We start from the raw sequence: 23,917 nt of genomic DNA on the forward strand, positions 1-23,917 counted from the left end.
AGGCCCCGCCCCACGACTGTAACCCCGCCCCATCTCGTAGCCCCGCCCGGCCTTCGGCAGGCCCCGCCCCACGCCATGTCCCCGCCCCATCCGGCCCTCAGAAGGCCTAGGCCCCGCCCCGCCCTCGGCAGGCCCCGCCCCGCGCCATGTCCCCGCCCCATCCGGCCCTCAGAAGGCCTAGGCCCCGCCCCGCCCTCGGCAGGCCCCGCCCCACCGCCGTGGCCCCGCCCCCAGCCCGGCCCGGAAGGGCCCCCCGCACACGGGGCCAGTGAGCGCGGCTGGCGGGAGCTGTGCGGTGTCCGGCGGGGCCATGGCGTTGGTTCCCGCGGCGGCGAGACGGTGGCGGCGGCTGCTGGTGCTGTGCGCCGCGGTGCTGGGGGCCGTGGGCGCCCCGCAGCCCCCCAACATCGTGCTGCTGCTCATGGACGACGTGAGTGCGCGGGGTCGCGGGGCGAGGGGCGCTCTGCACCCGCGGGGCCGCGCTCCGCAGGCGGGCAGCGCCCAGGGCGCGGGGGTCCCGGCCCCGCCTGGAAAGGCCGGCGCCCCTCGGCCCCTGCTGCCCCCTCCCCCGCGCCCTGGGCTGCAAGGGGCTGCCCGAGCCTCGACCCCCAGCCCTGGCGCGGCGCCCCCGAGGCTCAGCTGCTCCGCCACTGACCCGGCGCTGACCGCACCGCGGGGCGCCCCCCGAGCCCTTGCAGCTCTGCGGGACCCCGGATCGGGGCGCGTCTTCCCGGCGCCTCTGCCCGGGCGTGCGGGCGCAGAGCCACTTCCCCAGGCCGTGGCCCGTTCCGGGGCTCTGGGCGCCCCTCTGGCCGCTGCCTGCCTGCCCCGGGGCGCCCAGGGCGAGGCCGCGCGGTGCGGGCAGCACCTGCGTCGCTAGTTCCCCAAAAGGGGAGAGGGGCGGGGCGCGGGGCGGGCTCTGAAGGCCGCGCAGGGGAGGAAGCGCCCCTCACGCCTCGTACCCGGGGTCGTGTGGAAGCTCGCGGGTGGGGCGTGCAGGATCCGGTGCCTCCCGCCCCCCGCCGTGTGAGGCCGGCGCTGTACGTGTGCCCGGCCCTGGCTGGGGCGGCCGCAGCCTGGCGTGGAGCAGGTGCGCGCGGGAGACCGTCCCTACTTGCCCAGGGAGGAAGTGGGGAGCCCGGCGCCTCCGGGGACTGAGCGGGGGCTCTTTCCGTGTGGGTTGCGCTCTGTGGCTTTACGGGGTTCTTGGGTGGCTGAAGCCCAGTGAATGGCCCGGGAGCCTTGTCCTGGTCAGTGACTCGCCTTCGTGGGGCTGTTCTGGTCAGATGGCAGAAGCCAACTCCAGGTGACCTGAGCAAAAGCAGAGCCAGCTCTCCCCCAGGTGCAGGGCAGGCTGGACCGGCCGCTCCACTCCCCACAGCTGGCTGTGCTCTTGCTGGGCCGTGGCCCCGTGATGGCCCCAGGCAGCCCTTGCTGGGGGACCCTGAGCGCGGTCGTGTCCCCACCGAGGGGACTCTGGGAGCGCACGCCTGAGTTTCCTGGACGCCGTCTCCCGCAACTTTCGTCGCCTCCAGCTCAGACCTGCCCTGGCGCAGGCACGTAAAGTTCACCTGCGTCACTCCTTCCGGGGCGTCCAGCCCTGCAGGCCTGGGAGCAGGACAAACCTCGGGGTGAAGGCCCAGCCACGCCCCCCTAGGCCCCTTGTCCTGGGGATGCCTCGGGCAGGCCACCAGCCCCAAGGGCCCCGGCCGCTCACCTCGGCGTCTGCCCGCCACCTGGCAGGAGCCAAGCGATGGGCCGGGGCGCTTACTGGACACCCGTGGGGACACCGCCCTGGCAGGCATGGCCGGAGGCCAGCCCCATGTCCGCTTGCCCCTTCTGCTGCCCTCGGCCATAACCAGGTCTGGCTCTTCACCGTCCCAGACTCGCCTGCGACCTGAAGTGGCCGTGCGATGTCTTCCTAGTGCCTCGGACGTAGAGGTGGCTGCGTCAGGGCAAACCCCGGGGGGTTGAGCCGTGTCCTCCGAATCCGTGTCCACCACCTTTGTTTGGAAATGGGGTCTCCGCAGGTGTCCAAGGAGGGTGCACTGGTGTCAGGCGAGCTCCAAATCCGGGGCCACGGGTATCCTGATGAAGGCAGGGAGACGGCGTGGGACAAGGGGGCCAGGCCGCAGTGGTCGAGGACGCCCTGGACGCTGGGCTCCTGGCAGCTGCCCTCTCCAGACCACCTCAGACAGTAACGGGGCAAGGAGGGGGAGTAGATGTGGCTCAAGCAGTTGAGCTCCCACCTCCCACACGGGAGGTCCCTGGTTCGGTTTCCAGTGCCTCCTAGAGAAGACAGACAAGGAGCGGACAAGGAGTGGACAACAAGCAAACTGAAGAGGGCGCCAGCGCAGGGAAGCCCATGTGGCTCAGTGGTTGAGCACCTGCTTCCCACACACGACCCCCGGTACCTCCTATAAAAAAGGAACCAAGGGAAGCGGACTTGGCCCAGTGGTTAGGGCATCTGCCTACCACGTGGGAGGTCCATAGTTCAAAGCCTGGGCCTCCTTGACCCGTGTGGAGCTGGCCCATGCGCAGTGCTGATGCGCGCAAGGAGTGCTGTGCCACGCAGGGGTGTCCCCCGCGTAGAGGAGCCCCACGTGCAAGGAGTGTGCCCCATAAGGAGAGCCGCCCAGTGCGAAACAAAGTGCAGCCTACCCAAGAATGGTGCCGCCCACACACAGAGCTGACGCAGCAAGATGACGCAACAAAGAGAAACACAGATTCCTGGTGCCGCTGATAAGGATAGAAGCGATCAGAGAAGAACACACAGCAAATGGACACAGAGAGCAGACAATTGGGGGCGGTGAAGGGGGAGAGAAATTAAAAATCTTAAAAAAAAAAAAAGGAACTAAAGCAAAAGGACAAAACAAAGTCATTTCCCCCAGACTCCTCCAGCCGGAAGAGCCCCTGAGAGGCAGCCACGGGGTCCAGGGAGAGGGCTGGGGCCTGCGTTGACTCCTCTGACCCGATGGCCACGAGGACCTCCATGTCGGGCCTGGAGCTGGACGCTTGGGGCGGGGCAGTGCCTGGGAGAAGCAGCAGAGGGGTCAGCAGTGGCCCCCTGGGCCAGCCCCTCCAGGGAAGCGGCCAGTGAGCGCCATCCACAGCAGAGCTTCCTGGGGGTGGCCGGGCCCCGCTGGCTGCGCTGGACAGCTGTGCTGCTCGCCAGGGCCCAGGCTTCCGAATCCTGCAGCACCAGCCCTGCGCCTCGGGGGGCTGCGGCCAGCTCGCCGGCGGGGGCTCTCCTCTCAGCTCAGACCCCGGGGCCACCTCACACAGCTACCTCGAATCCAAAGAGCGGGCGCCTGGCAGCGTCCCGAGATCGGCAGGCGCTGGGCCTCGCCAGCCCTCCTTCCACCTGCCGCCCCTCTCCGGGCGTGCATTCAGCGGAACGCGATTCCCGTCTCAAGACACCTTGGTCTTAGCCTGTTTGCAGAGTTGTGCGCGCAGCGCCGCGGCCGACTTTACAACCTTCTCGTCACCCCAAGAGAAGCCCATCCATCAGCCGTCACCGCCCGCAGCCCCGGAAACACCGCCGCCCCTGCGGCTCTGCCTGCCCTGGATGTCGCCTTCACACGACCTCTTGCAGCACTACCCCCGGGTCTGGCTCTCAGCTCGACATCTTCATGTCATCTGAGTCATAGCGTTGCAGGGTTTCGTCCCTTTTCAACAGCTGAGTAGCTCCCGTCGCGTGGATGGACCAGTCTCCCATTGTTGGCGAAGGACACCTGGCTGCTTCCACCTTCTGACTTGGGGACGCAGTGTCCACGCAGGCGTGTCCTTGCCGGGTCACATGAGAGCTCGAGACTTAGCGGCCGCTTCACATTCCACCAGCAGCAGACAAGTTCCACTTTCCAAGATTGGTTCACTTTTAATATGTTTGATTCCATTTCATAAAAACCCGCTTTGGACACATCCGTGTCCACGCTCTGTCCTGCCTGGCCGTGGAAGCACCAGTGGGCGCAGCGAGCATGCGTGGTTCAGGGGAGAGGTGCCGCTCCCAGCCCCCCCTCCCACTGTCCTGGAGGGCACGACCTTGCTCCGTGGACGAGGCCCCGGCTCCTGCCCGGGAGCATGGAGGACAAGTGCTGGAAACGACGAGAACCGCGGCGTGTGTGCGCTGCCTCGGGAATTGCCAGCGCTCTCCCCTGAGGGCGCAGGCGCCAGCTGTCGGCCTGAAACGCACGGGCAGCCGTGGGCACGTTTGGGCCACGGAGGCAGGTTCCCCCGCAGAGGCTTCGCCTGTCCCCGTCAGACCTCACGAGGCCCTGGTTTCCGAGGCTCAGCTGCCCCTTTCCCTGATGCGCCACATACTGTTCTCCCCTCGTGTTGTTTTTTAATTTTATCATCATAAGACATATTAAACGTAAACCCCGCCCTATCGACCACCTCTCGAGGTACGTTTCAGTGGCATTAATTACCTGCGCAACGTTTTGCCGCTCAGCACCACCCGTTACCACGACGTTCTCCCCGAACGCAAGCCCCGTCCCCACAGGCAGTGCTCCCGCAGGCAGTGCTCCCGCCCCCAGCACGCGGGACCCTGCTCTCTGTCTCTAGGAGTTCGCCTTTCCTGGATGTTCCATGTAAGTCACGCACTGCTTGTCCTCTGGCGTCTGGTTCTGTGATCTCGAGGCTCATCTGGGCCGTAACGTGTCTCAGAACTTCGTGGCCCGTGGTGTGGACGGACCACGTTGTGCTTCTTTCCTCGTGGACGTCTGGTCGTTTCCAGCCTTCAGCTCTTGCGAATCAAGCTGCAGTGCACCCTGGGCTCTGAGCCCGTTCGCGGCTCCTCGCATCTGAGTCCCGGGGTGCGACTCCGGTGGTGATTCTGTGCCGGCTCAGGTCGTAATTCTGTTGGACACTCTGAGGACCTGCCAGGCCCGTCCACAGCGTCTGCAGCGTTTGACGGTCTCAGACTTTGCCAGCAGCGCACAGGGGCTCTGTTCCTCCACATCCTTGCCAGCACTTGCTACGTTCTGGGTGTGTTTTAAGTAATACCTTTCCTAGCAGATGCGATGTGGGATCTCATGGTGTGCATTTCCTTAATGACTGAGCATCTTTTGTGTGCTTATCGGCCATTTGAAGATCTTTGGAGAAGCTCTCATTCAGTTCCTGTGCTCATTTTTTAATTGGGCTGTTCGACTTGTTGAGTTGCAGGAGCTCTTTATATATTTTGGATATTAGACCTTTGCCAGATATACGATTTGCACCTATTTTCTCTGTTTTGGTTGTCGTCTTCACTCTTGATAATGTCTTGCAAGTCACAAAAGTTTTTAGTTTTGATGAATCACAACTTATCTAGTTTTCCTTTGGTTGTTGATGCTTTGGTGTCCTGTCTAAGAATGCACTGCCCCATCTGAGGTCGTGAGGATTTTCCCCTGTTTTCTTAGAGTTTTGTTGTTTCAGCTCTTCCCTGGAGGCCATTGGTCAGTCTGAGTTAATTTCTGTGAATGGCGTGAGGTCGGGGTTGGACTCGGTTCCACTGTCCTTTCCCCACTGAGTGGTCCCCACGCCTCGTTGGAACCGGGGGCAGTAACTGTGATGTCCTCCTGCCACCCCGCGCTGCCGTGCTGATGGCAGTCAGCAGCCTGGTTAGGGAATCGAGAGACGAGCTCCAAGCCGGCAGGAGGCCACGTGGCCGCTGAGACCCCCAAGACGGTGCCGAAAGAGCCGCGAGAACCCCCATTCGGAACAGGATTTCCTCCGGAATCAAGAAGCCCGGATATTCTCCAGGGGCTCACCATTGCCCCCCTCCCCCTGGGGGCGGGGTAATCAATCAAAACAGCAAACAACTGGGACTCCGTCCCATGTTAGCAAAGGAGCGGAATAATCAGTGGTTTAAAAGCAAACTTGATATCCATCCGCCTTGCCTTTTCCCCCCTTCCTGGGTCAGCAGGTAAGCAAACCTGGGGACTTGTAATCTGTAAATCAGTCCTTTCCATCTCCATTTAGCCCCTTCCTCTCTACCTGGGACCTGTGATCTCTTTCTCCCGTTTCTCTTCTCCCAGCTCCTTAATAAATTACTGTTCTAACTCTACTGGCTTGCACTTAAATGCATTTTTATAGCTTCACCGTGAACCTAGAGAAAATCCGGCATCGGTGGCAGTGACATCTCTCAGCGGCAGGCAGGGACCCCGACTCGCTTCCTCTTTTTCCAGATCAATTTGGCCGTTCGGGGCCTCGTGACATTCCACGTGAAGTCGAGAATCAGCTTTTCCACTTCTGCAAACTCCGGATATCGACAGGGTTCGCGGCGAGTCTGTCGCCTGCTCGGGGCGGACTGTTCCCCTCCCCAGCGCAGGGCGTTGTGCGTTTATTTAGGCCGCTTTCTCGCGGCGATGTCGCGTAGCTGTCGGTGCGCGGGCCTCGCGCCCCCGGGTATGTCTATTCCTCAGTGTTTTGTCTCAGACGCTGTCGTGTCCTCATTTCCCTGCTGGGTCTGCGCTGCAGGTGGTGGACACGCCGCCCTTCTGCGCGTCCGCCTTGTGCCTGCGGCCCTGCTACCCTGGCCCCTGCCCACGCAGCTCTCCCGTGGATCCCGCAGGGTCTCCTTAGGCAGACAGAGCTCCCCTACTCTGTTCCGCGGGGGCGCCTGCTGCCTCCCTTGCCGCCCGCGCCTGCTGCACCGGGAGAGGAGGGGCTCGGGCGGGACGTGGCGCGGCAGGCGCTGGCGGGCGGCCGACATGGGCGCTTAGGGAGACCCGGAGGACCCGCGGCCCAGGGGGGCCCTGCTCCGTTCCGCTCTGTGGGCGCTCCGCCGTGTGCGTCGTTGGTCCGTTGACTGCGGGAGGCCCCTGGGCTGTTTCCAGCTCTTTTTCCTGTTGAGTGACGCTGCCAGGGACACTCGGGGGCAGGTTTTGTTTGAGCGCCTGCTTTCGTTTCTCCCGGTTCCGCCCGGGGAGCGGAACCGCCGGGCCGGGCCGTTCTACGCACGCTGTTTCCTAACCCTGTTCCGTGCTGCACGCTCGTCAGGGCTGCGTGGCTGGCAGAGAGAGATGCAAACTGTAGGGGCCAGGTGCCCGCCAGCGTTGGGGTTGGGGGGACGCGGGAGCCCAGACGGGGTCGGGGCGCGCAGCCGAGCCCCCCAGGCCGCGAACCCCATGATGGCGCGCCCCCCGCCCCCCGCGCCGCCAGCTCTCCTTCTCCCAGCACGTCTCCCTGAGAAGGAAATGCCGTTTGTGGACGGAGGGTCATCCCACATCTCCCCACTCTCCCCTGCAGATGGGCTGGGGCGACCTGGGGGTGAACGGAGAACCTTCCCGAGAGACCCCGAATCTGGACCGGATGGCCGCCGAGGGGACGCTCCTCCCGAACTTCTACGCCGCAAACCCCCTGTGCTCGCCGTGTAAGTCCGCGCCAGCCCGGCCCCAGCGCCCCTCCTCCCTGCCGCTGCGCCCCGACCCTGTACGTCCCGTCCCGGGCGCCAGTGATGTCGGAGGCCACCGCGCAGACTGGGAACCCTCCGGAAGGCTCGGGCTGGAAGGCGCCAAGGGCCTGTGTCGGCCGCCCCGTTTCGCGCGCCAAGTGCTTTGGGGAAGAGCTGCTGGGGGCGCCTCCCGGGGTGGTCAGCCTGGGGGGGCGGGACCAGGTGGCCCCTCCCTGCGGTGGCAGATCACTCACGTAACGTGCACCTGAGGAAGCCCGGCAGGCGGGGGCCGCAAGGGCGGCTTGGGGGCGACTGGAGGAGCGCCAGCCGTGGGGAGCCTCGGGGACTCTGACGTCAGGCCGCGCCGACCCCGCGTGGCTCACCGCCTCCTTCCCCGCAGCCAGGGCGGCCCTGCTCACCGGACGGCTGCCCATCAGGAGCGGCTTCTACACCACCAACGGGCACGCCAGGAACGGTGCGTCCCCGGGGCCCCCGGCGAGGGGCGGGGTGGGGGCCCCACAGGCAACCTCTGGCCCCGGTCCCCCGAGTCGGACGCCCGGAAGTGGACTTAAAGCCTGGCCGAGGACGGCGGCCTCGGGCCCTGGGAGCAGCCGGGCAGGCCCTAGGGCTGTCCCTCCCTCCAGGAGCCCCCACCCTACCTGGGCGGTGACCCCACTGGGGGTCAGTTCAGCCAGGTGGGCTGGGTCAGGAGCTGGACGAGGCGCCCGGGCGTGGGTGGACGAGGCCGGAGAGGAGCCGAGGCTGTAGGTGCCCCTAAGGAAGCCCACGGGGCCCAGGCGGGGGGCCGGGGGGCCGGGCAGGGGCCAGGCGCGCTGTCCCCTAAGGAAGCCCACGGGAGCCTGGGTGGGGGCCCGGGCAGGGGCCGGGGGGCGGGCGCCCTGCCCCAGGCCACGTGGGTCACCGGGCCGCCCTTCCAGCCTACACGCCCCAGGAGGTGGTGGGGGGCGTCCCCGACACGGAGCTCCTCCTGCCCGCGCTGCTGCGGAGAGCCGGCTACGCCAGCAAGATCGTGGGCAAGTGGTGAGTGCCGCCCGGCTCAAGCGCTGAGCCACGCGCCCGGGGCCACCGCTGGACGTTTCCAGACAAGGAGGGCGTCTCGGCAGGAAGCAGAAAAGCTTTACGCACTGAGCCAGATCAGTTGATGTGTCCGCTTGGCCCCCTGAAAGCTTGTCTGGAACGTTCCATTCAGATCCCCGGTCACAAGGCGCGATGCCCGGTGCAGGCAGGGCCTTCCGGGCAGGTCCCGGCGTCCGGCCGCTGCCCCCCAAGCGCTGTTCCCCTACAGCCCCCCAGCGAGCCTCCCCCCACGCAGAGCCTTTGCGGGAAGCCCGGGCGTCTTGTCTGGCAGGAAACTCTCTGCCGACTGGTGGAGCAGCCGCTGGGGGCGCGGAGGCGTCATTGGGCCGAGGACACCGCTGGCGAGCGCACACCCTGCTTCCCACCCGCGCCGTCGGTGCTGTCCTAAGCGGGTCGGTCGCTGTCCCTTCTCAGGCCCAGGTGTGCAGGCCCGGGGGTCCCCGCTCCCCCCTCCAGCCTTTTCCCCACCTCTTGAGACCCCGCGGGCAGGGGGCCTTCCCTCTGCCAGGCCCACCTCCAGGCGCCCTTCTCGTCCGCACGCCGCGGCGGCAGCTCCCGCACATGTGGCGACGGCGACGCCTGCGGAGCCCTGGGGACATCCTCAAAGCCCTGTGGTCGAGGCTGCCCGGCGTCGCAGCAACCACGCCTGCTGCCCTCTGGGGACACGTCAGGAGGCCACCCGCCTGCGGACATGCTCTGAGGGGCACTCGTCGGGCCCAGAGGCCTTCCAGAGACGCCGGGGCCAGCCAGAGCACTGTCAGGGCCACATCCACGGGGGGAGCACCCAGGCCTCGGGTGACCAGACCCGCTGCCAGTCACGGCCAGGACTCGGGAGGGCCAGAGCTGGAGAGGGCGCATCTGTCCAGACGCCGGCCAGCCCGTCACCCATGGCGGTCAGCGGGAATGAGCCAGGTGCAGGGAGCTGAGGAGGGGGCGAGCAAGGTGGGCTCTGCGCAGAGCTGGAGGGGGCCAGGCCGGGCCGGGCCCACCTGGAGAGGAGACTGTACTGGGCCCACCTGGAGAGGAGGTGCTGCCGGCTCACCCGGGGAAGGAGGCCACACTGGGGGCACCTGGGGTCGAGGCTCGCTCTGCTGGGACCTCCCAGTGGGTGAGCCGGGGCAGGCCCAGGGGTCAGGGCTGCGTGGCTGTGTCAGATGGGGCTCTGGGGGCCCAGGGCAGGCCATTCCTATCCTTGGTTCCCTGGTAGAGAGGCCACCTGACCCCAGCAGCCTGGCGAGGTGGGATGGCCGTAACGCGCCTCTCCACGGCCCGCCCTGGCCCCCCGTGCACGGGTAGCCTGGCGATTGGGGGCGGTGGTGGGCGGCAGTGGGAGGTCAGCAGCCTCTGAGCTTCGGCCAGTGGAAAGGGACTCGGGGCTCCCTGCCCAGCAGCTGCTGCCGGGGCTGGAAGGACACAGCACTGGAGCAGGGGCCAGAGAGCAGGGCAAAGTCAGGGGGACACAGCGCGTGGAGCCGGCTGGGGGGGCCGGCGGAGCCAGTGAGGGGTCAGCAGAGCCGGCGAGAAGAGCTGGACCGGGTGAAGGCTGAAGAGCTGGCTCGAGAGGCTGAGGCCCTGTCCCAGGGCCAGAGCCTTCTAGAACCAGCGGGACCTTAGGCACAGCCGTTCCCGGCTCCCCTGCGAGTGGGGAAACTGAGGCTTGCCGAGCACCAAATCAGCTAAAAGGAGGGCCCAGCGCTGCCCGCCCACCCCAGCCTGCCACGCGATGCCGTGGGCACCCCTTGAGACCCGCAGGCCGGTGCCGAGTGCAGCTTACAGCCCAGACCCCCTGGCAGCTGTGCGCACAGCCGCCCCCTCCCCGAGGCCAGTGGCCACTGAGCTGCACGGGCAGGGGTGCCCGCCCAGGCCCCACCTCCCCCACACCTCCTTGGTGGGTGGGCGCCCTGGGCTGTGGAGCCTGGAGCCCAGCGAGGCGGGGCGGGTGGGGGCGCTGGGGGTCTCGCGCTCGGCTGTCACCAGCGGGGGTTCTTGGCTGGTCTCATCTTCCCTGATCCTGCCCGCACTTTGGGTTCGAGGGTGGGGCATCCCCGCCAGCCCGTCCCCACAGCCACCCCTCAGGCCACCACCCCCGGGGGCGGCGCTGAACTCCCCTGGAGAAAAGCCCCAGGGCCACCCAACGGGGCGTCCCCCCCAGCGCAGCAGTGGAGGCACTGCAGCCAGGAAAGGGCGGCAAGGACGCGGGCAGCCGAGCGCAGGGCTGGAGCCAGGCCTGCCGTGCCGGGGGGGTGGGCTCGGACGCTGACCCGGGGTGATGCCCACCTGCGGCCCCGGAGCCGGGCGGGCCCGTTTCATCATGAAGCCGCATCCTCCCGCTGCTCCCCGCGGCCTGAGCGTCTCGGGGTCCCCTTGGCAGGCACCTGGGCCACAGGCCCCCGTTCCACCCGCTGCGGCACGGGTTCGACGAGTGGTTCGGGTCCCCCGGCTGCCACTTCGGGCCCTACGACAACAGGGCGCGGCCCAACATCCCCGTGTACAGGGACTGGGAGATGGTCGGCAGGTACTGGCCGCGCCCCCGCCGTCCCCACCGCCGCGCCCGTGCCAGTGGCCCCCCGTGGCCAGAGGGTGGCGATGGGCGCCTGAGCCCGCAGGGGAGAGGGTCGCGCTGTGGGCAGGGGGTCCCGGGGGCAGGCGGGCGCGGCTCCCCTCGGTTCTGTGCGCTTTCGCCTTTTTTCCTTTCTTGTTTCTTGTTGTCCTCCCCTCCCCTGCCTCCCCCTCCCCTCCCCCTGAGCGCGGGCCCCACCCTGTCCTAGACCACGCAGGGTCCAGGGGTCAGCGCCAGCCGCAGGTGGGGCTGTGCGCACAGGGACGCCTGCCCTGGGTCCTGAGCGCCTGAACCCCTGTGTTTTCAGATTTTACGAAGAATTCCCGATTGACCTGAAGACGGGGGAGGCCAACCTCACCCAGATCTACCTGGAGGTGGGTGGCATCTGCGGCCGGGCGGGGGCCGGGCGGGGGCCGGGCGGGGCTGCTATGGGGGCCGAGGCGGGGGCCGGGCGGGGTTGCTGTGGGGGCCACTGTGAGAGCCGGGCGGGGGTCACGGCAGGGGCCACTGTGGAGGCTGGTGGGGGCCACAGTGGGGGCCGGGGGGGCCCGGTGGGGCCAGGCGTGGCAGGACACGGCGTGCTCTCCCTCCTCGCAGGAGGCCCTGGACTTCATCAAGAGGCAGCAGTCGCGCCGGCGCCCCTTCTTCCTCTACTGGGCCGTGGACGCCACACACGCGCCCGTCTATGCCTCCCGGCCTTACCTGGGGAGCAGCCTGCGGGGGCTGTGAGTGCCGTAGGCGAGGTGAGGGGGGAGGGTGGCGGCGCAGCCACAGCGCTGACCTCGACCCCGCGCAGGTACGGGGACGCCGTGCGGGAGATCGACGACAGTGTCGGGAAGATCCTGCAGCTGCTGCGGGGCCCGGGCGTCCACGGGGACACGTTCGTTTTCTTCACCTCGGACAACGGCGCGGCCCTCGTCTCGGCTCCCCGGCAGGGCAAGTGCCCGCGCTTTCCCCGGTCCCCACCCCACGAGGGAACTCGTGCCGCGGCGCGTGAACTGGCCGCGCGGGCGGAGCGAGGGCACGGGCGGGCCCCCCAGGGCTGCCGGGCAGGGCGGGAGCCGGGGCTGCGGCTACGTGGACGAGCCAGCCCAGCCCCCGCCGCCCCGCGGTGACGCGCCCCCTCCCCCAGGCGGCAGCAACGGCCCCTTCCTGTGCGGGAAGCAGACGACCTTCGAGGGCGGCATGCGGGAGCCCGCCATCGCGTGGTGGCCCGGGCATGTCCCTGCAGGCCAGGTACGTTGCGGCTGCCCCGGCGTGGCCGGAAGCTGCTAGGCTGAGTGGGCTGGGGAGGCCGACCCAGGACCGGGGAAGGATGGTGCAGAGGCACGAGCCCACCGGGCCGAGGGCGAGGGGCTCGGCCTCCCACTGGCCGCCGCCTCCCCCTGCGTAGCCGGCACGCAGAGCACCTCCTCCAGGGCGCGGGGACGCCGGACGGCGCGGGGACGTTAGCTGTCGTGGGCAGGGGGCGCCTCTGGTCAATGTGGACGGTGCTGAGTACACAGCCTCTAGCTGCAGGACTTGTCAGAGCCTTTAGCATGCCATCGTGTCTCTAGAACTTCTCAGAGGCTGGAGTCGGCTGAGTTCTCAGATGCATCTGGCCAGGGAATCTCTTTTCTCCACCCAAAGTTTATCTCCCAGGCCAGGCTCTGTGGCACACACTTTGAGGGAGCAGCGGCAGCGCTGGCTGGTCGATGGCTCTGTCCAGTGTGGGGTGCGGGCACGTGGCCTCTCCCTGGCCCTCCCGCCCTCTGGGCCTGAGCAGTGGCCCCCGGCCCGGCCTCTCCCCCGCCCAGCCGCCTCCCACGGCAGGGCCTCCTGGCCGAGGCGCCTTCACGCGGAGCCCATGAGACCCCGTGAGACAGGCCGTGGAGCCGTGCATGGCGCTCGGCGCTCTCTCCGTCGTCTCGCCTTCCGGCTCCTTCCCAAGGCTCTGCTCCGAGCGCCGTGCTCTAACGCCGCCCGCCGGCCACGCCGGACCCCCCACGCGCCGCCACATGAGACAAGAAAGTCGCTTCCTCGCCACTCAGGGGCTCAGAGGTGGACGCGGCCCCCCAGTGACCACCAAGGTGTGGGCAGGGCTGGCCCGGGCCCCTGACCCCTCCCAGGGGGGTGCCGACCCTCACCCGCCTCCCAGGCCGCCGGCCGCTCCTACCCCCGCCCACGGCACACACAGAAACGAGTCAGTGGGCCTTGCGCCCGTGCGCTGCCATGACAGCCAGAGTCACCCGACATCTGAGCCCCTGGCCCTGCGTCCAGCTGCCCCTTCACCCCTGGGCGGTGATGTTACCTCGACGCAGAGGTGAATCTCAAAAGCACTGGTAACGGCTTCGGCAGCGGATCAGAGATCCCGTTTCTTTTTTTTTTTTTAAGATTTATTTTTATTTCTCTCCACCACCACCCCCATTCGCTGTATGTTCTTCTGTGACTGCTTCTATCCTTACCAGCGGCCCCGGGAATCTGTTTCTTTTTGTTGCGTCATCTTGTTGCATCAGTTCTCTGTGCATGCGGCGCCATTCTTGGGCAGGCTGCACTTTCTTTTGCGCTGGGCAGCTCTCCTTATGGGGTGCACTCCTTGCGTGTGGGGCTCCCCTACACGAGGGACACCCCTGCGTGGCAGGGCACTCCTTGCGCGCATCAGCACTGCGCATGGGCCAGCTCCACACGGGTCAATGAGGCCCAGGGTGTGAACTGCGGTAGACGGACACCCTAACCACTGGGCCAAGTCCATTTCCCCAAGAGTTGAGGTTTTTTGAGTGAGGCTCTGTGCAGGGTGCTCCCAGCTGCTCCGAGCCTGGGTTCCAGCCGCCCCCTGCAGCCTTCACAGCCATCCTCCTCCTCGTTTGTCTCCTCCAGGCGAAGTTCTCGGATTTCTTTTCTCTCTGTCTTCAGAAGCTGGAAGGGAGGGAAGTGGCTGGAGCAGATGCGCTGGCGACTCGGGGCTCTTCTTGCCCCTCCCCGCGAGGGTTTCAGTTTTTAGCCGAACACCAGGCCTGGGGTCCCCGCGAGTGGGCGCTGCCGGCCCGAGGGCGGGGACTGGGCCGAGCAGCTCCCAGGGGGCCGGGCGTGACTGTGCCAACAACCCCCAGGAGGCCACGCCCGCAGGCCCCGGAGCACAGGGAGTGTGTGTCGTCTGTCCGGCTCACACCCGCCCGGCCCTGAGCCCCAGCCTGAGCTCGGAGCGGACGCCGGGGCTACTCCCACCCGGGGGGACGGCGCAGCGCGGGGCAGGGCAGCTGTGTCCAGGGAAGCATGTGGCCCTGCAGGCGTGCCTCAGGGACCGCCGCGTTCCCTGCTTCTCGCGCCCTCGAGGCCAGAGGCGGGGGCTGGGGCGGCAGCTCGCGGGCCTGTGAGAAGGGCCACCTGTGTCTCATCCCGTCCGAGCGGTCACCTCGGGAAGAGCGGCCCGCCGCGGCCTCTGCTTGCTCTTCTGCACCCGCAGCCTGGAGGCCTCTCCGCCTTCCTCGCCTGACTCGGGAGTGCGCAGTGGCCCCGAGCTGCCGTGTCCTGCGACCGTGGCCGTGTCCTGCAGACACGGCCTCTTGAACACGCACAGGCTCTTCCCAGGTGGCCCACGGACGTGGCCGGGCGGCCGCGCCTCCGTCATAAGGAAGCCGCGCCCTCACCCGGGAGCCGGGCAGCCGAAGCGGCCGTGGCCAGCGCCGTGGACACCGTGTGCTGCGGGTGGTCGCCGGCACGGGGCTCCTGTCCACCCAGGCGGTCGCCCTGCTGCTCCAGCCACGGGGGCCCGGCCCCACGCAGCAACGCAGCCGTTTTCAGGCCTCAGCGGCTCGTCCTTCCGTCGCTGTCCATTGACGGCTCGCCCAGAGCCGCTGCTGCGCCGCCTCCGGTGGGGAAGCGTGTGCGTGTATGTGAGCATCCGTGCGCACACATGCGAGCCTCTGCGCGGCCCCGGTGCATGCCCTGAACGCGGTGCCCCCGCAGGTCAGCCGCCAGCTGGGCAGCGTGATGGACCTCTTCACCACCAGCCTGGCCCTCGCGGGCCTGGAGCCACCCAGCGACCGGGAGGTGGACGGCCTTGACCTCCTCCCCGCCCTCCTGCAGGGCCGGCTTGTGCACAGGTGACCAGGGCGGGCTGGCGGTGCCGGGCGCGTGGAGGCCTGCAGGGAAGGGCCTGAGGCTGGCGGAGCGGCCCCCGAGTGGGCGTGGGACCGGGGGACGTGGCTGTCGCCCCCTGCAGCTGGGGGGGTCGTGGGCAGCCCCTCCCAGGGCTCTCAGGCACGTTTTGCGCTTCTGATTCCCGTCGTTTGTGCTTCAAGCGTGAGGCAGGTGCAGGGGCATCCTGGGCTCAGGCTCAAGGGGCAGGAGCCCCCGGAAACGCCCGCCCCTTCCCCGGGGGCAGGGGGGTGGGGGACTCGTTCCTCTCCCGCACGATGCCCTGAGGCCACGGAAAACCCGCCTCTGGTGCCGGGCCCTGCCTGCTTCTGCTCCTTGTGATGGCGCCGTCCTCGGCCCGTCCACAAGCGTCAGCCCCGGGAAGCACAGGGTGGACGACGGCAGGGTGGCCCCGCGCGCTCGCCCGCTCTGCGCAGCATGGCTTGCGGGAGCGTCTCTCGGGCTCACCCCGGCAGCCTCACCCGGCTCCCGGGACGCTCCTGGCACTGACCGTTCCTCCCTCGTCTGCGACAGGCCAATATTCTATTACCGCGGCAACACGCTGATGGCGGTCACCGTCGGTCAGTACAAGGCTCACTTCTGGACTTGGACCAACTCCTGGGAGGAGTTCAAGAAGGTAACGGGCCCTCTGGCCGCAGCACCTGCCTCGCCACCCCCGTCAGGCCGCGCTGCCCTCCCCGGGCGCTCTGCCCTGGCCAGGCCCGTCCCCTCTGGGGCGCAGAGCCCTCGGGGTCACGCTGGCCTGGCCACTCTGCAGGCAGCCCCCTGGCACCCCCTCCTCACCCACCCAGGCCTGGACCCCACTTTCCCTGTGCCCCGGCCCCCCTCCCTACACCCTTGGCCTCCCCCGCACCCCTGGCCCCCCCTCCCTGCACCCCTGTACCCCTGGCCCCTCCTCCCCACACCCCTGGTCCCCCTCCCTGCGGCCCCCTCCGTGCCCCTCGCCCCCCCCTTGGGATTCTAAGCTTCGTGCTTTACTGAAAAGCACGTTAACTGCACTACCGACCAGCTGCCCGCTACAGACTCACAGGATGTTAGAAAATGGCTCACCAGCAGGATCACACTGACGCCGCTAGGGCAGGGCTCTTAGCCTGTTTTGTTCCACGGACCCCTTTGCCAGTCAGGTGAAAACCATGGACCCTTTCTTAGAACACAGCAGCAGGTAGTTTTATGACACTCAACTAGAGTCAGGTCTAACGACTACCGTCATTTTGAAATACGGATGAGCGTGAGCGATTTTTCAAGATAGATGCCAACTGTAATATGGTATGAAATTACAGTGGTCATTTCTTTCAAACGTTGATAATGAAGAAGTGCTAGACTTCAGTTAGAGGTCAGCGGAATAAAGGTAATAAAGGTGATTTTCCAATTCAAGCTCACAGCCCCCCTGAAATCTCCCACGGGTTCCGTGGACCCCTGGTTAAGAACCCCGCTCTAGAAGGGCACTGCCGCAGCCTGTCCAGCCCGGTCCCTGCTGCATGTGCTGAGGGTTGTCTTTTGTCTCAGCTGCGTCTCCAGATGCGTACAAATGGTGTCCTGTGTCACCAGGCAGCTAAGCCAAGCCCCCAGCCCGGGGCGCCTCCCCAAGCCCCGAGCCTTCGCCTCCCCAAGCCCCCAGCCCGGGGCGCCTCCCCTTGCACAGCTCTGCCTCTGGGCGTACTGGCGGCTTAGAGGGCAGCAGACCTCTCCCTTTCCCAAGTCAGGGAGCCCCGAGGGCAGCCTTCAGGTTGAGGGAGGCAGCTCTCCAGATCGTTGCCGTCTGCTTCTAGAGAGAGCCCCTGGCCAGAAGGCAGACCCCTGACGAGAGAGGGCTGAGGGGCCTCAGCCAGGCCAGGATCTGGGACAAAGCTCAGACCCCAGGCATAGAGAGCCCGTTCTAAATGTGTCCAGAGGCCGTGGCTGGGGTCGTGAAGGCAGCGCCAGGAGGGTGTGGACCAGGGCTTGGTGTTCTGTTGCCTTGTCCTGTGTGTGGAGCTGATGGCTACACGCCTATAAACCTTAGCGCCTTTATTTTATCTATTTTCTCCTGTGCTTTCTTGAACGTGTTTATCATGATTAATGTAAAGTTTTTGCTGTTAGCTTTAACTTCTGGGCCATCCACAGATCTGTTGTCTCTGTTTTCTCTTGGCTTTCAGTCTTACAGCCTTTCTTCTGATCTAATGATTTTTGAGCGAATGGTGGTCATTGTGGTTGTCTTTTGGTCAGGGAGGCTCCACGCTTACTCTACTAGGCAGATAGAGTGGAATATTAGAAATTAGCTTTCCCTTATGAAATTGTGTAAGTCAGGATACGAGACTGGTCAAAATATTTAAAGACACTCCCCTGCCAAGAAAAAGGTACACCCCAAAAAGCTGGGGGGTGGGGTTGTTGCACACAGCATGATTCCTCAGCAGCTCTGCGGCCCGTGAAGATGGGAAGGGTCCCCTGCTCTCCCAGGGTGGCCATGACAGTCCCCACCCCCCATATCTTCACTCTCCACTGGGTGTTTACTGAGCCTCTTAGGGTGCTCCAAGCGTCGCGGATACTCCCGAGGACAAGACGGGGGCCGGCCCTCGCGGAGCTTGGAGTGCGTTGGCTCCACCGTCAGGCTGGGAGGGCACAGATGTGCACCAGGCAACGAGCAGTGGGACTCGCCTCGGACGCCCGCACGCTCCCCCGCCTCTCTGTTGCAGGGCATCGATTTCTGCCCTGGGCAGAACGTCTCGGGAGTCACGACGCACACTCAGGAGGAGCACACGCGGCTGCCTCTGATCTTCCACCTGGGACGAGACCCAGGGGAGCGGTTTCCCCTCAGGTGAGCATGCGTACGATGGCCCCAGTGGCCCCGAGGCGGGCGCAGGGGGCTCTTACCACAAGGAAAGGTCCAGCAGGCCTTCCCAGCGCAGGTACCACGCTAGCGGGCTGTGGCTCGTCAAAGAGCAGAACTTGATACGAAAGGAACGTGCTCCCAGCAGGACCCTGGAAGACGCGAGGCCGCGGTGCCAGTGTGGCCCCACCACTGCCACTCCCCAAGTGCGCACTGAGGCGTGGCCGCCCGTGCCTCCCCGTTTCCTCCTCCAGAGTCGTCTGTTCATCTGCTTGTCTGCTCGCAGCTGCTGTTCTCTGTGGGTGGCCCCTCCTGCCCGGCCCCGGTTCTGGTCAGCCTTGAGGATGGCGGGAGGGTCCCCTTGCGGGAAGACTGACCCTGGGCCCAGCAGGGGTTGAGGCTGAGGGGCCTGGGGACCTGGAGGGCCAGGGTGGGGAGCGGGCTCCATGAGCGGGGCCCCTCGACGCCGTGACTGCGGGCAGTGGGCAAGAAGAGCGAGCAGAGCGGCTGTGGGGGAGCAGGCAGGGGCCGGCGCACCCACTCGCCCGCGCAGGGTCATCAGGAGGACGACGCAGAGGGAAGAGACGATACCCGGGCCTGGCTTGGCCGGGAGTCGCCTCCCAGCGGCTAGTGGGGGCATCGGGCCGCTCAGACCCTCAGTGTCTTCGTTTGTCGGGTGATCACAAGTCCTGCCCGTGCTCAGAACCTGGGCCAGGCGGGCAGCACAGTGGCCACAGCACTGTTTGCAGGGGACCCAGGGAGGGGGAGCCGGGGAGACAGTGGCCGGAGTTGCAGGGAGTAGAGTCGGGGCATGGGGGGCACAGGGAGCAGAGTCGGGGGGCTGCGGTGGGACTGGGGGGCAGGTTCGGAGCTCCCTTGGTGAGGAAGGCTCCGGCGCTAGCGGACAGGGCCTGCCCGGCGCACAGCTGCGTCCTCCAGCAGCAGAGCTGGGGCCGCGAGCCAGGCACGAGGACCGGCAGGAGCGCGGCCGGGCGCCCAGGAGGGCGAGGCTTGCCAACCTGCTGGGCGACTGTGCGTCAGGATGCGGACGGGGTCGCGGGACCCTCAAACCTCAGCCCCCAAGGTCCCCAGCGGTGCAGGCACAAAGGAGGTGACGCATCCCGCCCCGTGAGCCCCTCGCCTCCGGGGGTCAGCAGCACCAGCCACCGCAGTGCCAGGCCTCTGGGGGCGGGGCCCAGGAGTGAGGCGCCCCCCCCCCCCCATAAACTCTCCCACGGTCACGTTCAGCCTCTGGGCCCCCCAGCTTCTGGGTCGCCCGACAGCCCCCAGGCCACCCCCCTTTCCACAAACCTCCTGCCCCCCGACCACAGTGCCCCCCTGCCTGGTTTCCGCACGCCCCCAGGTGTTGCTCCTCTATGGGGGGCACCCGGCCATGGTAGGATTTGGGTGATGGTGGCAGAGCCGCTGCACACAGCCCGCGGGTTTTCACTTTCCAGGCAGTCCCGCTGCACCCCGGAGGTGCTGCCAGGCGGCTCCCCGAAGCGGCTGCGCCACTTTGCGTTTCCACCACAGCGTGAGGCCGGCCGCTTGGGTCCCCCAGGATGGGGGGATGAGGCAAGGGTGGGAGGGGGCAGGGGCAGCAGGGGCCAGGCAGGTGCCCCCGAGCCACCTGGCCCCCTGCCCCGCGGCCTCCCCCGCCCCTGTAGACGCAGCCCCCGCTCCGGGCAGCGGGCACTGCCCAAGGGAGCGGCCTTAGTGCACATTCCTGCGGTAACTGCCGCCTGGCCCTGCGCACCGCCACCTGCGCGGCCCTCCGCGGAGCCACAGCCCCGACCTGCCTCTCGTTGCAGCCTGGCCAGCGCCGAGTACCGGGCAGCCCTGCGCACAGTCGTCCCCGTGGTCCAGCGGCACCAGGACGCCCTGGTGCCCGGGGAGCCCCAGCTGAATGTGTGCGACCCGGCGGCCATGGTGAGCAGGGCCGAGCTGGCCGCACTGCGTGGGGGGCGGGCACCGCGGAAGCTACCCCAGGGCCTCCGGGAGCCTTCACACGACTGCGCGCCCGCCCCACTGAGCACGGTGTGGGCCCCGCAGCAGGGCTCTGTCGCCGCAGGACGCCATCCGGCTGCACGCCAGGGCTCCCCCCGCCCCCTCGGGTCTAGCGGTTCCCACGAAAGTGCCGTGCTTGGCCCCGTAGCTGTATTATGGCAGGACGCAGCAAGTCAGAAGGGACGCCCGGGGGTCCGTGCGCAGCCGTGTCCTCGCCCCATGAGACCGCTGTTGACACGAGGTGCCCCGAGCGCCAGGGCCCAGGGCCCTGTGGGGGCTCGTCACGGCATGAGACGGGAGGTGCCCACGCGGCTGCACTCGGCCTGCAGCCCCCTCCTCTGGGGTCCAACCGCTGTGACAGAGCCCCCGCTGAGCCCCGCGCTCGCAGGAACTGCCCCCTGTGCTCCGGCCGACCCCGCCCTCGAACACCGGCCTCTGGGAAATTCCGAGGACAAGGAGTCACGCCGGGAGCTGGGCACCAGCCAGCCGTGTCCCGCCTGGCCACGGCCTCCGGCAGCCTGGGCCCTGCAGGAGGGGCACCCTCTGCCCCAGGCGCAGGACCCTCTAGGGAGCTGCTTGCAGGGCAGGCCGCTGGGGGCGGGGACCCCTCCCTGCTCCCTCCCAGAGGCTCGCCGGGCAGAAAGAGGCCCAGTGGCCACCCCTGCAGGCAAGCGGTGGCAGAGCCCCGAGGGGCAGCGGTCGGGGGCGCTCTCCAGCCACGGGCCCTGCCACCTGCCCCCCCCCCATTTGGCTCCTCCCTGGAGCTGGCGTGGCCTTGGCAGGGCCATCAGGTCCTGGAGCGCCCGCGGCTCCTGGCCGTACCTGGGGGAGGCAGGGCAGGGGGCACGCACCCCTTCCTCCCAGGTGGTGCAGCTGCCCTTTTGTGCTGTTCGCCGTCCGAGGCCCTGCCTGCCCCCTCGGGAGCTGTTCATGTCTAGCTCTGGCTCAGAGCGGCCCCCAGGGCGCCCCTCGCCCCGGCCTGATGAGAGCCCGGCCCCCGTTCCTACCAGCAGCCCCGAGAGTCCATCAGAACCAGGGTCGGAGGCGGCCAAAGCGTGGCCAAAGCCTGTGCCCAAGCCACGGAGGGTCAGCCTGCTGCGGGCGGGGACGCGTGGCTGCCGGGTCGGCCGTCTGGCCGTCCTGAGCGGCCTTGGGCTCCCGGGCACCCAGCAGGAGGCAGCGGGCAGCTGGACACAGGGATAGGCTCCTGGAGCCTCGTGGGGGACGGCACGTGCCCTGCACGGCTCGACGAGGGCGGGCCAGCGGACCCTCAGCCTTCCCGCGCCCCCCTGCTGCACTCAGCCCACGCCCCGACCCCCCCTGCTCCACACCGCCTCGGTGGCCAGGCCCTCGCTCTGGTTCCCGAGGACTGAGACCCCCCAGCGCCCGGAGGGCCGACCCTGGAAAGGGGCCTTCACGGGTGGCCTGGGGTCACTCGGGGTCACACTGCACCTGGAGGCCTCCGAGGCCCAGCCTGGGGGTCCCCAGCACCCACTCAGGGCAGAACCACTGGTCCTTCAGCCTCGACCTGTGGGGACGGTGCGGCCCTGGGGCCCCTCCCTGCGGTCCAGGCGGGAAGTGCCTGCTCCAGCCATGGTTCCAGGTCCCGGGCACCGCCCAGCCCCACAGGGCTCTGCTCCCAGCGGCGCTGGGGGGATGCCGCGGGCCTGGACGGGCACGAGGACCCGCCTGCAAGCGGACCAGGCACAGCCGGGGGTGGTCAGCTGGCCGCCAGGAGGGGCGGGGTCTGCGTGTGCGCTGTGTGCACGCTCGTTTGTGCATGCTTGCTTGTGCACAGCTGTGTGCACGCAGCCTCAGGCGCCACCATCCTCTCTCCACGCCTGCCCCCTCGGCACTGGCCCAGTGGGCTCTGACGAGGAAACCCGGCCCGGCCCTGGGCAGGGGCCCTCTGTCCCCCTGCCCGTCCGGCCCGGCCCTCCCCTGGCCTGCAGTCCTGGCCTGGAATCAGCATCCAGGCCCCGGAACTGGCATCCAGGCCCCAGAACCGCCCGCTCCCCGAGGGCCCCGCTCAGGCCAGAGGACAGCAGCACCGCAGTGCCCACAAAGCACCCCCCCCCGCCCTGGCCCTAGGGGCTTCCCCGTCAGGGCGCAGGCGAGCCTGGCGCGAGGACGGTCCCCGGCGCCACATGCCCGCTGCTGCTCGAGGCTGGTCCCCGACGGCGGCTTCCCGATAGGCCATCACGGACAGCGTGCCCCGAGAACTCGCTGGGTGTGGAAAGCTCTTCAGGCCTGAGTGGGCCGCGCGTTCTGTCGAGGACCTGGGAGCTTTGTGCTGCAGAGCGGCAGCCAGATGGCCTGCAAGAGTGAAGCCGGCCTCAGGGTGTGAGGGACCGCGCCATATTTACTTACTTAAAAAAAGTTTGCGGGCGCCCTGTCGCCGGCTGGGGCCGGAGGCGGATTTGTATCTCTGCTTGGGCGGCTTTAGAGCCAGCGGCAGCTACTGGGGTCCTGGGTGCCCGGCAGGGGTTTCGAATCCCACAAGATGTCGAAAGAGGCTCAGGAGGGGGTTCGCGGGGAAGGAGGGCCGGGGTCGGGGCTCTGAGGCCTGGGGGCTTCTCTCCTATCTTCCTGGGTGGGGATTTGATCTGCTCCCGGGGGGGCTGGGCACTGCACGGGGCTGGCAGCGGGTTCTTGGCCCAGGGCTGCTGCTGGTGCCCCAGCCAAGGGCGAAGCTGGGGGAGCCCTCGTCTTCCTCCCTCCGTGCCGGCTGGTGTCACCCGCGCCCAACTGCCAGCTAGAAGAGCAGAGCGCCGGCCTGTCCGCCCCGCAGCCACCTGGAGGAGGCGGCGCCGTGCCGTCCAGAAGCGCCTGCAGTAACCCGGCATTTTCTCTGAATTGTCGTTTCCCAGAACTGGGCGCCCCCGGGCTGCGAGAAGCTGGGGAAGTGCCTGGTGCCCCCACCATCGGCCCCTGAGAAGTGCTCCTGGCCCCATTAGCCCCGCGGGGACCCAGGACGCGGCCGGACGAGCCCCACCGCGGCGGCAGCAAGAGGACCCGCGTGGCCGCAGGCCTGGCCCTGGGGCCCAGGGGTGCTCCCGCCTCTTGCTGCCTGGACCCTGTGCGGGGGAGGCTGCGCCCCGCACCCCAGCCCGTACGGCCCTCCCACATCCCCCCGTGGCCTGGCGCAGGCCCCGCTGCCCGCTTGTCCTCTGGGCCGTGCCCTGCCCTGCCTCCTCCCAGGGCCTCCGCGCGGGGGCAGGACATGGAGCGGACGGAGGCCCAGGGAGGCGCAGGCTCTCCCTGCCGCAGGCCCCCTTCCTGCTTCCTCGGGGACCGGGCCCGCCCTGCCACCCGCGTCCCCTCCCTCCGGCGGAGCTGGAGGTTAGGGCGAAGGTGTGGTGGAAGAAAAGCCCTGGAGGCGTTCTCGCTTGGGGTGTTGGGGCGCCCCAGGCTCCATGCCCCCATGCCCTGCCAGGCCCCTCCCTCACCCCTTGTTCAGAGGTGCCCCAAAGGCCTGGCTCTGCCCTGGGGCCGACACCCCTGGCCCATCCCTCCTGGGACACCCCAAGGAACGGGGCATGTGCAGCCGCCAGAGCCCCCCTGCCCAGAGGAAGCCAGAGGGGCGCAGAGCACAGCGCACGGGAGGGTGGGCTGTCCTGCCGAGGCCTGCCGCGCACGGACGTCTTCCATCGGCCCCGACCCGCCTTCTTGTCACGCGTGAGCTTCCCTGCACACTGGACGGGTGCCCCTGCCTCTTCTCAGTGGTCCTAAAAATTATCAGTGGCACCAGGGAGCAGAGGTGACCAAGTGATTAGGCGCCTCCCTCCCACATGGGAGGCCCCGATCGGTTCCTCGTGCCTCAAAAAAAAAAACAAGAAAAAAACGGAAGAGAGATGCATAAAACAAATAAATACATTTTTAAAATCGGTGGCACCTTGGTCTGTGAAATACGGTACTTCCGGAGGCGGTGGCGGGC

The 23,917-nt window shown here is 67.7% G+C and overlaps 1 protein-coding gene across 1 annotated transcript; it reads left to right on the forward strand.

The window, feature by feature from the left end:
• Positions 1 to 218: 218 nt before the first annotated feature.
• GALNS (galactosamine (N-acetyl)-6-sulfatase) lies at positions 219 to 23,865 on the forward strand. Its single transcript, XM_058279576.2, has 14 exons — positions 219 to 430; positions 7,228 to 7,351; positions 7,773 to 7,847; positions 8,311 to 8,413; positions 10,842 to 10,985; positions 11,338 to 11,404; positions 11,628 to 11,755; positions 11,827 to 11,966; positions 12,163 to 12,266; positions 14,976 to 15,112; positions 15,681 to 15,783; positions 17,840 to 17,961; positions 19,785 to 19,902; positions 22,851 to 23,865. Exons 1-14 carry the CDS (start codon positions 311 to 313, stop codon positions 22,935 to 22,937), a joined length of 1,572 nt encoding a protein of 523 aa, XP_058135559.1. The 5' UTR covers positions 219 to 310; the 3' UTR covers positions 22,938 to 23,865.
• The last annotated feature ends 52 nt before the right edge of the window (positions 23,866 to 23,917 follow it).

Source organism: Dasypus novemcinctus, chromosome 18 (genome assembly GCF_030445035.2).
Source record: "Dasypus novemcinctus isolate mDasNov1 chromosome 18, mDasNov1.1.hap2, whole genome shotgun sequence".
NCBI lineage: Eukaryota > Metazoa > Chordata > Mammalia > Cingulata > Dasypodidae > Dasypus > Dasypus novemcinctus.

What these genes read in the sequence shown, in the direction of transcription:
- GALNS (XM_058279576.2), top strand. Translation starts at nt 311, where the DNA reads ATGGCGTTGGTTCCCGCGGCGGCGAGACGGTGGCGGCGGCTGCTGGTG. An exon ending in AAACCCCCTGTGCTCGCCGT is followed by an intron (nt 7,352 to 7,772) that starts GTAAGTCCGCGC and finishes CCTTCCCCGCAG; the next exon opens with CCAGGGCGGCCCTGCTCACC. An exon ending in TGTGCGACCCGGCGGCCATG is followed by an intron (nt 19,903 to 22,850) that starts GTGAGCAGGGCC and finishes GTCGTTTCCCAG; the next exon opens with AACTGGGCGCCCCCGGGCTG.